This window comes from Ochotona curzoniae, unplaced genomic scaffold, assembly GCF_017591425.1.
Source record: "Ochotona curzoniae isolate NIBS_2020 unplaced genomic scaffold, NIBS_Ocur_1.0 scaffold_2587, whole genome shotgun sequence".
NCBI lineage: Eukaryota > Metazoa > Chordata > Mammalia > Lagomorpha > Ochotonidae > Ochotona > Ochotona curzoniae.
In genome coordinates this window covers 2,235,559-2,248,010 of record NW_024467096.1, presented here as the reverse complement: position 1 = coordinate 2,248,010, position 12,452 = coordinate 2,235,559, and the positions used below count along the sequence as shown (strand labels likewise).

The following is a 12,452-nucleotide window of genomic DNA, read 5'->3' as shown; positions in this document are numbered from 1 at the left end:
CATGCATGTACAGGATCCCAAGGACTGGAGCCATCCTCCGCTGTTTTCCTAAGCTATAAGCAAGGAGCTGGATGGGAAGTGGAGCAGCTGGGATACAAACTAATGCCCATATAGGATGCTGGTGCCACCGGCTGAGGCTTGTCCTACTATGCCACAGAACCAGCCCTATCTCAGTGTTTTAATCTAAAATCAAAAAGCATTTTAATCAAAGTAACAACTTGAGCAAAAAAGAAGAAAATCCATGGAATAGGAGTCAATTTTATAGGTCATATTTTTGACAAGGAGTCTATATGCAAATTGTATAAAGAATACTCAGTAGTGGGCCCGGCGCAATAGTGTAGTGGTTAAAGTCCTTGCCTTGCATGCACTGGGATCCCATATGGTTGCCAGTTCGTGTCCTGACGGCCCCACTTCCCATCCAGCTCCCTGCTTGTGGCCTGGGAAAGCAGTCGAGGACCACCCAAAAGCCTTGGGACCCTGCACCCATGTGGAATACCCGGAAGAGCTCCTGGTTCCTGGCTTCGGATTGGCTCAGTTCCAGCCGTTGTGGTCACTTGGGGAGTGAACCATCAGACAGAAGATCTTCCTCTCTGTCTCTTCTCCTCTGTATATCCACCTTTCCAATAAAAATAAACAAATCTTTTTTTAAAAAAAATACTCAATAGTAAAGAGACAAATAATTCATTTTTAGAGTACACAAAATAAGGCTGTGCCATGGCATAGTAGACTAAGCCTCTGCTTATACCATTGGCATCCCATACAGATGTCGGTTCATGCCTTGGCTGCTCCACTTCCAATACAGCTTCCTGGTAATGCATCTGGGAAAACAGCGGACAATGGCTCAAGTTCTTGGGTCCTCGCACCCATGTGAGAGACCCAAAAGAATCACTAGACTCCTAGCTAGGGCCTGGCACCGCCTGGCCGTTGCAGCCATTTGGGGAGTGAATCAGGAGATGGAAATTCTCTCCTTCTGTATTTCTACCTTTCAAAGAAGTAAATCTTAAAGAAAAAGAATGATATACTACTATGACTTTAATGATGTTAACTTGTAAACTTTACTGTATATGACTGAAATGAGCACCTTTTCACTTGATTACTGTTTTTCATCCTTGTCTATATTTCTGCTAAACTATGGTCTTTTTATTTTTTATTTGTTGAATTATTTATGGAGGTATGGAGGATTATGACTTTGACTCTCACGTGTATTAGAAAATATATTATCTCAAAAATACAAAAGTAAAATTAAAAAGTGGGCAAGGGCTCTGAACAGATGTTTCTCCCCAAAGGTTATACAGCTAAAAGCACATGAACAGATGATCAAGATTTCTAATCACTAAAGAGATTCCAATCAGAACCACAATAAGATGCCACTCCATACTCATGAGGGCGGCTGTCATCAGAAAGACAGAAAATAGCAAGTACTGGTGAGGATGCAGTGGAAACTTATACTCTCAACGCTGTTGGCCAGGAACATACAATGGGACAGCCACTCGGGCACACGGTCCAGCAGTCCCCGATCCAGCCAGACACAGATGTTACCTTGTGCCCTAGCCACAAGAGAACTCCTCGAGGACTGAAAACAGATGTTCCTGCAGAAACTTGTCTACAAATGTTCACATCAATATCAGCCACACGCCAGAAGCTCATCAAAAGCAACGTATATGAGCAAGGCTTGGAAAATCCATATGATGGATCAGTACTCAGCCATGAAAGGGAATGGAGTTCTAATCCATGCTGTAGCTTGATTGAACCTTAAAAACAGCCTTATGTGTGCTAGAAGTCCATTATAAAAGACTATGCATGGTATGAGCTCACTTACATGAAATTTTTAATGCAGATGAAATCTACAGAAACAGAAAGAAGACTGGTAGCTAGGGAGTGGGGTGGGAGATGGCATGATTGATGAGTGGGCTTTTTTTTTTTAGAGTGAGACAGAACTGTTCTACACTTAGGTTGTGGTGATGGCTGCACATCTCTGTGAATACATGAGAAACCATTGAAGTATACGTTTTGCCCATGAATGCTCTCTCAGCAAACCGCTTAAACATCAATGAGAATTGACTGTTACACAATGTTCAGCTTTTCTCATGATAGTTGCACTGTAGGAATTGCTTAGAGATGGAGTAAATTCAACCTGAAACTATCTATATTGTTTCCTCTTTTACTATGTCATTGGACTCCAAATGGATCCTCAGGGATATCTTGTGAAACCATTCAAAAAAAAAAAGACAGGTTTCTTCTCATTTAATGCAATGTAGACCACGTCCAAATGTGTTTTCTTTAAAGATAACGAGGACAAGTGCCATCCAGTGCTGGTAATTTAGGACTTTGCTCTTTTGATCGAAACTTTCAAGGTGCTCATTTTGCTTTAGGTACATTGTGCTCACTAGCCTTCCTTATGAAAAGGGACCCAATGGAGGCATGAGGAGCAAATAGACATGTCTGTGTCCCAGGCACCCTCGGGCAGAACCAGGGCCCTCCCTCCTAAGGCCAGGAGCAAAAGGCTAGGGCAGACTCACCGGAACATGCAGGTACAATCATGTCTGTGATTGCAATACAGCAACATGGCGGCTATTTGTTGACTGGTAAATATTCACAGGTGCTGCCTTCCTCCAGCCCCCACGTACTCAGGCCAGTGCCCCCATCACTTTTTGCCTCCCCACCAGATCTCTCCCAGGACTCCCAAGCCTCTTCCAATGAAAAAAGTACCACCTGGCACAGCAGGAGAGTCCAGATCCTGCTACAGATGGCTACTGTTCTGATGAGTTAGAGCCTTAAAGGAAAGGCTTAGAAATGCCTTTTGAAAAATGTATTCACTACCAACACTGCTGGCCTACAAAAGCTGCCTTCTTGGCACCTGACACTTGTACCCTTCTGAGGCCATTCTTCCCCTCTCTGCACCGCATTTCTTTGCTGGTGTTGGACACAGATGCAAGCCCCAGCAGCTTCACTCCCTTCTCACCCTACTGCCAACCCTCCCTGGTTCAGCTCCATGAACAAGCTCCCTGCCCTCTGCTTACCCTGAGTTTCCACAGACAAGAAACTAACCTCTGACTGATCCAAATCTGATGGGTCGAAAGGCACCACGAAAGTACAGTGAGCCAGCTACAAATATAGTGTCATCAGGGACATTTCTTGGAAGCCTCAGGGTCTGATCTTAATACACCTACAGTTTTTTATAAATAATCGATCACTCTATGAGGAAACGACTTGGTAAGTATCCCAGGTATCTAGGGAAACCCACTTCATGGCAGAAGGCTATAGGATTCTCCTCCCTTGATCCTAGTCTTTCTTTACCCATCAGTGAGGGCCAGAGAGTATGTGGTGTCAGAGTATCCTGGTGGCAATCTGTAAAGATGCTCACCTTAGCATCCTGCAGCTCTCCTGTCACCATCAGGATCCTCAGGCCCCCTGGAGCCACCAGCATTGGCTGTTGTTGTGATGTTTGCTGAGGCTGGATCACTGTGGCTGAACTGAGTGGGGAAGCAGGACCAGGTTGTGTACCTGGCAAGAGAGTTTTCACAGCTGCTGCAAAGGCCTGCACGGTCTGCTCGGCTATGTCCACCAGGTAAATCTTCTTCAAGGTACCGCCAGGCTGCTTGGATTGGAAGTCTTCCTTGATCGCCATCACAATGGTCTCCGTGCACTGCTGTATGGGAAAGCCAAAGATCCCGGAACTAACAGCAGGGATGGCTATGGATCGGCATCCGTGTTTTTCTGCCAAAAGGAGACTTTGTTTCACAGCATTCTTTAACAGATCCATACATCTCTGGCCATCATTCTTGTTCCACTGGGGTCCAATCGCGTGGATGACGTGGCGGCAGGGCAGCTTTCCTGCTTTTGAGATGGCGGCACTGCCAGGTGACAACTTGCCACATTTCTTTATTATCTGCTCACAGTCTGCCTTGAGCTCGGGGCCAGCTGCTTTGGAGATAGCAGCAGCCAGGCCACCGTAGTGACAGAGGTTCTCATTCGCTGCATTCACAGCCACATCAACAGGAAGCCGGGACAAGTCACACTGCTGCACGATCACTGTGACCCCAGCTGCCAGGTCCACCTGGAAGTAGCACTTCTGCCCCACAGTGCAGTCCTTCTGCTTGACTGTATCATCCTGTAATTCAATGAAACAACCAAACTGCCGTTTGACCTCCCCTTTACAATACCGTGACTTGTCCTGGAAGAACTGCCTGGCTCCTGGCTTATCAATGCACACACTTTCCACATGGATGGAATCCAGAATTTTCTGAATGCTGGTCACTCCCTCCAGCACTCTGGCCTTCGGGCCAACTAGTAAAATGCCTTTTGTCATGGCGTCAGAAGGGAAGGTGACTTCTGTGTTCTCCTTCTTGATCCTCAACCACAATGGCTTCTTTTCCAGCCTTATATAGTCAATAACTAAAGAATCCTTTGCTTCAATCAGCCTCTCTATTCTCATGTGTTTTCCCAGGAAGTCTAAAAGCAACTGGTGGATTTCATTGACTGCTTTCACACAGCCTGTCAGGAGGACCTTGGCTGGGGTTTCCATCAGGAACTCCTTGATGAAGAAAGTGCATGAGGAGGAATTATGTTTCTTCTGCAGATTGCAAGTGAACTCTTGCCATTTCTTGTCTTTGAGGAACTCCTGGTTCTCAAGGTCAATGTACTTATAACTCAAAGCACTGAACAGATGCTTTTCGGCTTGTAACAGGACTTGAGAAGAACTGCCGGTTAACAGAACAGTGGTCCCCTCAAGTCTATAAACAGCAAGAAGTTTCTGAGCTACAAAAAGAGACTTAGAGAAGTTTTTGTAGTCGACCTGTTGCAAAAAATGCAAGATCTCCATAGGAATCTTAATGTTTTTATGACTCATGGAGAACACTTTCTCTTGGAAGTCACACTTGGTTTTATACACTTCTGCGGGGGGTCCTCTCAAGGTCACCTGTTGACGGCTCTTGTTATAACTCACCTCCAGATCTGGACAGTCCTTACACGCCTGCTCCGGCACGCCGCTGTGACACAGGAGGAAATAATTTTCTGGAGAAACGGACAATGCCTCCTCCACTTTTTCCTCTTCCCTTTTTACTTTTTGCATGGTGTTGTCTACCAATTCCTTAATTTGGGGCTCGATGGTTTGGACATCCTCCAATTTCCCTGCTAAGGTGATGACCTCCTTCAGTGCATCAAACTCAATTAGAATCTTATCGTGTTTCAAGTCATTTTTGGGGACAGCATCCCACACTCGCTGATTTACTTTAAAAGTAGAGACTTTGTATTTCAACCTGATCCCAGAGAGTTCTGTGGAGGCATCTTTCTGCCAGTTCCTGATACCCTTTCGGCCTTGATTGACTAAGGAGGCAGCCGGCCAGATGATGACTTGACAATCGGGTTGGGACCACGTGAGCTCACAGTGACACTGCCTCATTTTATTGTTTACCTCCTCAATCAGGTGTCTGTTCTTCTGAAAGAACCTCCATAAGGGAAGCTCCAGGGACTCTCTGAATGATGCTGGAAGCTTGACCAAAGGCATTTCATTTCCATACAAGGCGATGCCCAGAGAGGGATAGTATGGGAACACAGACAGAGGCATCTTGTGGAAATTCAGTCTTTTGTTCATGATGGTGTCAAACACTTCAAAGAAAAAAATATCCAAGTAAACAAGGAGTCCTGATATGATATGTTTCAAATGAAAACAAAACTTCTCTAAAGTATATAGAACCTTGATATCATGATTTATTATCAGTAAGCAGCACAGCTTTCAAAATGCTTAATATAAACTGATATGCAGAAAGGTACTTTAAAAAGTTCATAGTGGTACAGGCACGTGGCCCAGCAGTTAAGTTGTCCATGTCCCATATCAGAGTCCCTGAGATGGAGTGTTGACTCCACTCCCAATTCCAGTTTCCTGCTAATGTAGCTCCTAGCAGGCAGCAGGGGATGGTTTAAGGTTTTGAATCACTGTCTCCCTCATGGGAGACCAGGATTGGGTTCTTGTCTCCTAGCTTTGAGTAGGGCCCAGTGAGAGCCCTTTAGTTCCTTCTCTCCTCCTAGCCCTGCTTCATTCTCCCTCTTGCCACTTGTATTAGGACAGACGTGTGTGTGTGTGTGTGTGTGTGTGTGTGTGTGTGTGTGTGTGTGTGTGTGTGTGTTTGTGTTCATCTCCTCCAAGCTCCTCCTCATTTTGTGTTGTTTGGCATACCAGGGATACCAACAGGAAGGGAATTTGAATGAACTCCAGTAACAACTTGGACTAAAGTAGCACCTCTCATGGAAAGATAAAAATATGTGGTCTTCAGAAGCCCAAGAATACAGCTCTAACTTCCCCTGACAGGGCCTTGCAGTGGCTCTGCCCCTGGGCAGGACCTGTGACCACTGGTACATACCAGGCACTGCCACATGCCAAGCACATGCAGGTATTATTTCAGTAAGCATTCCTCTAATGTGGGTAGTAATGTGAGTCCTACTGGTCAGAGAAGAAAATGAAAACTTTGATATGATAAAGAAACTTGCACAGGATTACAAACTCAGTAAGCACCGAAGTCTGGATCCCAGCTCAGGTGTGTCTGACCCAAGAACCATGACAGATGTCACCTGTGTTTACAAGTCTCCTTCCTGTCACCTTGTCTGTTAAGAAAAAGTAATTATCCAACCATGCAGGTTTCTATGAGGGTTGTGAAGTACGGTGGCAGAAAATAAAATGGAAGCTCTTACATGTGTTAGGCATTTAGAAGGAAATCAGATTTTGTGAAGTTGAGCCAAATTATTTTAGAGGAAAATGCCGAACTTCTGCTTTTTAAACAAAATAGTTAGGGCTGGTGAGAATTGGCCTGGAGAATTTGTCTACCTATGGCACAGACATCCAATATGGGTGCTGGTTTGAGTCCTGGCTGTTCCACCTCTGATCCAGCTCCCTGCTGATGGCCAGGGAAGGTGGCAGAGGAAGATCCAAGGCCTTGGGCCCCTGCACCCACAAGGGAGACCTGGGAGAAGCTCCTGCCTCCCAGGTTTGGACTGGCCCAGCTCCCTCCATTGTGGCCATATGGCGAGTCAAGCTTTCTCTCTGACTCTCCTTCTTTTTTTGTAATTGGCTTCAAGTAAAATAAATAAATCTTTTTTTGAAAATACATAAAATATCGCTTCTCGGCCTTTTGGCAAAGATCAAGTGTAAAAATACATAAAATAGAATGCTTATATTGCTAAAAAAATTTTTAATCAAGCTATATTGATAAGCTCTTATTGGTAAGCCATTTTAACTGGTAAAATATTAATAAGAAAATATAAATGCTATAGGTGAATTGGAGATTTGGTAGAAGTAGAGAAATGAAAGAGAACAGATCATGTGGCCACATGATCAAAATTCAAATTCTGGGGCCCAATGCAGTAGCCTAAGGGGCTAAAGTCCTCGCCTTGCACGTGCGGGGATCCCAGATGGGCACTGGTTCTAATCCTGGTAGGCCCGCTTCCCATCCAGCTCCCTGCTTGTGGTCTGGGAAAGCAGTCGAGGACAGCCCAAAGCCTTGGGACCCTGCATCCGTGTGGGAGACTCAGAAGAGGCTCCTGGCTCCTGGCTTCTGGATCGGCACAACTCCAGCCACTGCAGTCACTTGGAGAGTGAATCAGTGGACAGAAGATGTTCCTCTCTGTCTGTACTCCTCTCTTTATATATATATCTGACTTTGCAACAAAAATAAATAAATTTTTTTAAAAAATTCTAGTTTTGTCTCTGTCACAAGTTATGGAATCTTGGGCAAGTTATTTGATATTCCTATATCTTCACTTGTAAAACAAAGATCATAATAATCAAATACCAAGAAGACAGCATCTAAGAATGTTTATAACACTCTGCAGCTATGAAAAATATTAAGTTATAACTATGAAAAGGAGGAGTCTAGGGTTTGACACAGTGGTTAAGTCACTGCTTGACGTGGGAACTGGCATTGTGGCACCTCAGGTTAAGCTGAGGCTTGCAACATCAGTATCTCTTATCAGAGTGCCAAGTCAAGTCCACGGTGCTCTAGTTCTGAATCTGCTGACTTTGTACATGTCTCATAGAATCAGCATATCTATAAGTCCTTCACAAATGTTTCCCTAGGTTTGGCCAAATCCAGAGCCAACAGGCATCCATGAGCATGTGAAATCAAGCTCTTTAATTTCTGAATGGTGGCACCAATAGGCACGAGGAGAGAGACACTTTACAGATGTGTGTGTCTGAGGATTTCTTTTCCCAACCTTGCTGAAACTGATTTGAGAGGGTCTCCCAAGTATGTAGCTAACACAGAGACCATGTCATTCTTTACATATGATTTCAAGATTCCAGGAAGGTAGCTTTCAGTTTCTTTCACACTGAGATTTACAAGACAATCTTGTATCTTTTCAAAAGTCTAACATTGCTTTCCCAAAGTTTGAACTGCTGGCCTTATTAAGCATCATATCCCAAGATTATTAATTCAATTTTCTACCAAACATATGACTTAAAATTAAATTCACTGGAATTTAACTGGTAAAATCTGCTAAACATGAACTAGCTTATGTCAAGTAAGCTATGGGTATGCTGACAGATATTACCTTTTCGGTCAGAAAACTTAATCAGAGCTGAACTCTCTTCAGGAAAACATTCAATATTGTCAACTCTCCCCCCTCCATTAAAAGGATTTTCAAAGAAATGTTTTAAACTGTCTTCATCAACACCAGGTGGCAAGTTTTCAACCCTGATGGTTGTTGTTGCTTCCAGAAGTCTTGGAGAAAGTTCAAGCTGTTTGACTGTCTGGTACCTGGAACAATCGTCCACGAACTTCTTGGCATCTAGAGACAGACAAAATAAAAACAAAACACAAAACAGAATGTGATGACTAACATCTCACAAGAAACTGTGGATTGCAGTACCGATGAAAGCTCACACTCCACTGTTAGACACCCACACAAGCAGTGATGGGCATAAAAGTGTCCCTCCTGCATTTCTACCATGAAGGGGCACCTGTCTCTAGACAGCCCTGCCAATCCTCCTGAGTAACTGCTGGGCAGCGGTCACCTCATTCCACCCCTTTCTCAGGCCCATCAATGGCTCCCCAGTCTGCACCTGAGTTGACAATCTTCATACAGACTTAGAAGGATTTGATATCAATTATCATCCAATCACCACTTTTGCCTACTCCCTGTCATTCCTTCATTTTACTTTCCAGATTTTGAAAAAAAAAAAAAACCTAGTCATTATTTTTTAGAAATTTCTTTGCCTTTGTATATCCTATTTCTCATGCCTGGAATGCTCTTCCCTATTTTTGTTTAATCTTGTTCCTATTCATCCTTTAGATCTCAGCCATCACTGTCAAACTAGTACATGTCCATGGTGGGCACGTGATGGACCAGGGACCAAGCTGGGGTCTAGGGACAAAGGCTAATATAACAGGTCCTTGTCAGTTCATCAGCAGGAGGCAGACACAAATAAATAGGTCACCTCTTGCACGATCATACAAGGTGGGAGGAGTAACACTGGGAAACACACAAGGATTCTAGGAGTGAAGGGACTGTGATTTGGGTTTTGAGGGATGGAGAGGCATTTAGCAGATGGATAAGGGCAAGAGATGTGGCAGGCAGAGGAACATCAGTGGCCTGAAAAAGCAGTATGCATTTTGGACCTGATTGCAGGGTACTGAATACTGAACTCAAAAAGCGAGAAGACTAAAGCCCCTGCCTTGAGCTTTCATCCCTGCCATTCCTACAGGCTGTTGTTCAAGACTGAGAAAGGCGCTTCTCCTCTTGCATTCATTTGTTTGGGCTTTCTCCTTGCCCTGCCATGATGAGGTCTTCAAGAGCAGGACCCATGATTCATAGCTCTGGGTGCCTGAAGCACCAAGACCAATGCCTGGTACATAGTAGGTAGTCATGATTTTTGGCAAATGGACAAAAGCAAGTTTATGTTATGTTTCCTATATATAAAACATGAGAACTATGCTCTTTACTGACTTATCCTTGTCTCAAGTACTGTGTGAAGTGCTTTCCAAACATCATCTCATTTAATCTTTATAGAAACTGTATTAGGTAGGTATTATTATCACCAATTTTATTGATGAGGAAGGTGAAACACAGAAAGGATAGTAACTTGGCCAATTTCAGATCACTGATTGAATGGCAGAGCTAGAACTTTGACTACATGCATGACATGTGCTCTTAATTAGCCACTCCACTGCCATGGCCAAAGAACAGGAAAAAGATAGAAATGGGAAAATTGCCTTGTTTTGGGGCCTGGCATGACAGCCTAATGGCTAAATCCTTGCCTTGCACACACCAGGATCCCATATATGTGCAGGTTTGTGTCCCAGCTGTTCCATTTCCCATCCAGCTCCCTGTTTGTGGCCTGGGAAAGCAGTAGAGGATGGCCCAAAGCCTTACGGACCCTGTACCTGTGTGGGAGACCTGGAAGAAGCTCCTTGCTCTTGGCTTCAGATGGGCTCAACTCTGGCCATTGTGGCCACTTGGGGAATGAACCAGCAGATGGAAGATCTTTGTCTCTCCTTCTCTCTGTAAATCTGACTTTCCAATAAAAATAAATATAAAAATAAAAACTTGCAAAAAATATTTTAAAAACTGTCTTGCTTTGCATGGAAATGGCTCTTGCATGACCTCAGCGAAGACTTGGTTTTCTGTATCACATACACCCCGTTGCCTGTATGAGTGACCATGACGGTAGTAGGGAAACATATCATGATGTGGTTATGTGAACAAGTTTTGCAGATAAACTGCCTGCTTCACATGTGGCTCTTTATCAGTACCTTTGTGCCTTTCTCTCCAACTGTAACATGGGGGAAGAGGGTAAAATAAAGTTGTTAAAGGGACAACTAAATTAATACCTATAGTGAGTGTTACATAAGTGTGGGTTAGCATTACTACCTTCCTAGTCCAGTAGGATGATAGAGATCAACATTTATGTCTCCCAGTAAGATACACATGCAAAAACCCTGAGTTTAGAGTTCCAGTTTGGTTGTTGTTCTTCCCTTCTCTCTCTCTCTCTCTCTCTCTCTGTGTGAAAGAGAGTGAGAAAGAGAGAGAGAGAGAACTTGGGCAATCAAGTTAAATCCATATTAAAAATCCCAGAAAGCAATTTCATCACTAAATTGCTTTTCTTTCAAAATAAGAATATACCTACGTATTGACTTGGAATCTCCTCTCACTAACTGGTAAAGAGTCCAACTTTTAGAGCTATTCCATTAACCAGGCACCCAGAATTCTCAAGGTGTTGTGCAAGGAAACTTGGCAAATGGAGTATCATTGGGTCTTACCTATATGTTTCAGGAAGGTTACCACAGCGACATCAGAATCCCGTATTATCTCCACTTGGAAGTCATCACTGCTCAGGCCACTTACATTCTCCACTAATAAGGTTATCATCACATCAGAAACATTTGCCTTGAGATTTTCAAATGCCACCAAAGAGGAAACATTTTCATGTTCTTTCTGGAAGTTTCCTGATCTTTCAGTGGGAGAATCAAGTTCCTCTGAAACATCTAATTTTTGGGGAGATTAAAAAATGGTACAAGCTGTTTTACTTGTCTTCCATAGTCTTAGCAAAGCCAGCTGTCAGGAAACGTGCCCCCCTTTCTTTCCCAGTCTCTTGGCTAACTTAAATAAAAACAGACCTTCAATAGCTTTTGTTGCTTTATTTAACCAAAAATAAAATTAACACTAATTCTCCTTGGTTATTATTATTATGAGTACAATTTGATTACCTCTTTCTGGTTCTTGTCTCTGAAGAATCTGTTTTATCTTTCCTAGTACTTGCCAAATGAAAGGATACTTCAAAAAAGCGTGTGATAAAACTGAGTGAAGAGGTAAGGCTTTTTTTCTATGTAAAGAAATTTGAAGTGCATGCATAGTTTCTTTCATAATACATATTTTTCACAAATCCTTTGAAGGCTTCTTGCATTTCTATCAAAGCACTGTAGCATAATTATGGAACTAAACGTCGCCAAAGCAAGATGCTTATTTATGAATCCTTGCATTGCAGCTACGTGGTACAGAGCTGAGGCTCAGTCAGTGGAGAGGTATCAATACAAAAACAGTAGATAAGAAACTTAAAAGATTTTCCTTTTAAAAAAACCACTATGTATTCACTTGAGAGGCAAAAAGCAGGCAGTTGCAGTGAAGGTGGGGTGCTGACACAGACCATGCTGGGCCTGGCAGAAGCTGGCAGCTGGAACTCAGTCCAGGTCTCGCAAGTGGGCGAATAAAGGCCAACTACTTCATCCATCCCTGAAGCCTACGGGAATCCACACTAGCAAGTGGCTAGAGAGGGGCTAGAGGGGGGCATTGAATCCAGCCATTCTGATACTGTCAATTTACCTGGTCCTTGGGCGGCTTCTTTGGAATTGGAATCCTGAAACCCAAACAATAATGTAGTATTAATACATTATAAACAATTTCTCTACAATTTGAAAATATCCCTGGGACAAACTTGAAGATTCAGGGTAAAAAAAAAAAAAAGG

The 12,452-nt window shown here is 43.4% G+C and overlaps 2 protein-coding genes across 3 annotated transcripts in view; one reads left to right on the top strand and one right to left on the bottom strand.

Moving 5' to 3' along the window:
• PARP14 (poly(ADP-ribose) polymerase family member 14) overlaps positions 1–12,452 on the bottom strand; it is a 41,385-nt gene that overhangs the window by 21,339 nt on the left and 7,594 nt on the right. Inside the window, exons 3-6 of the mRNA XM_041002968.1 lie at positions 12,310–12,343; positions 11,250–11,474; positions 8,542–8,778; positions 3,365–5,607 (exon numbers count right to left, since the gene is read on the bottom strand). Coding sequence (XP_040858902.1) covers positions 3,365–5,607; positions 8,542–8,778; positions 11,250–11,474; positions 12,310–12,343 — 2,739 coding nt within the window. The remainder of the gene's footprint in view (positions 1–3,364; positions 5,608–8,541; positions 8,779–11,249; positions 11,475–12,309; positions 12,344–12,452) is intronic.
• The window catches only part of HSPBAP1 (HSPB1 associated protein 1), an 88,157-nt gene that overhangs the window by 73,514 nt on the left and 2,191 nt on the right, over positions 1–12,452 (top strand). For both annotated transcript variants that reach the window (XM_041002969.1, XM_041002971.1), the window contains exon 11: positions 11,743–11,798. In XM_041002969.1, the coding sequence (XP_040858903.1) occupies positions 11,743–11,794 (52 nt within the window). In that variant the 3' untranslated portion in view covers positions 11,795–11,798. The remainder of the gene's footprint in view (positions 1–11,742; positions 11,799–12,452) is intronic.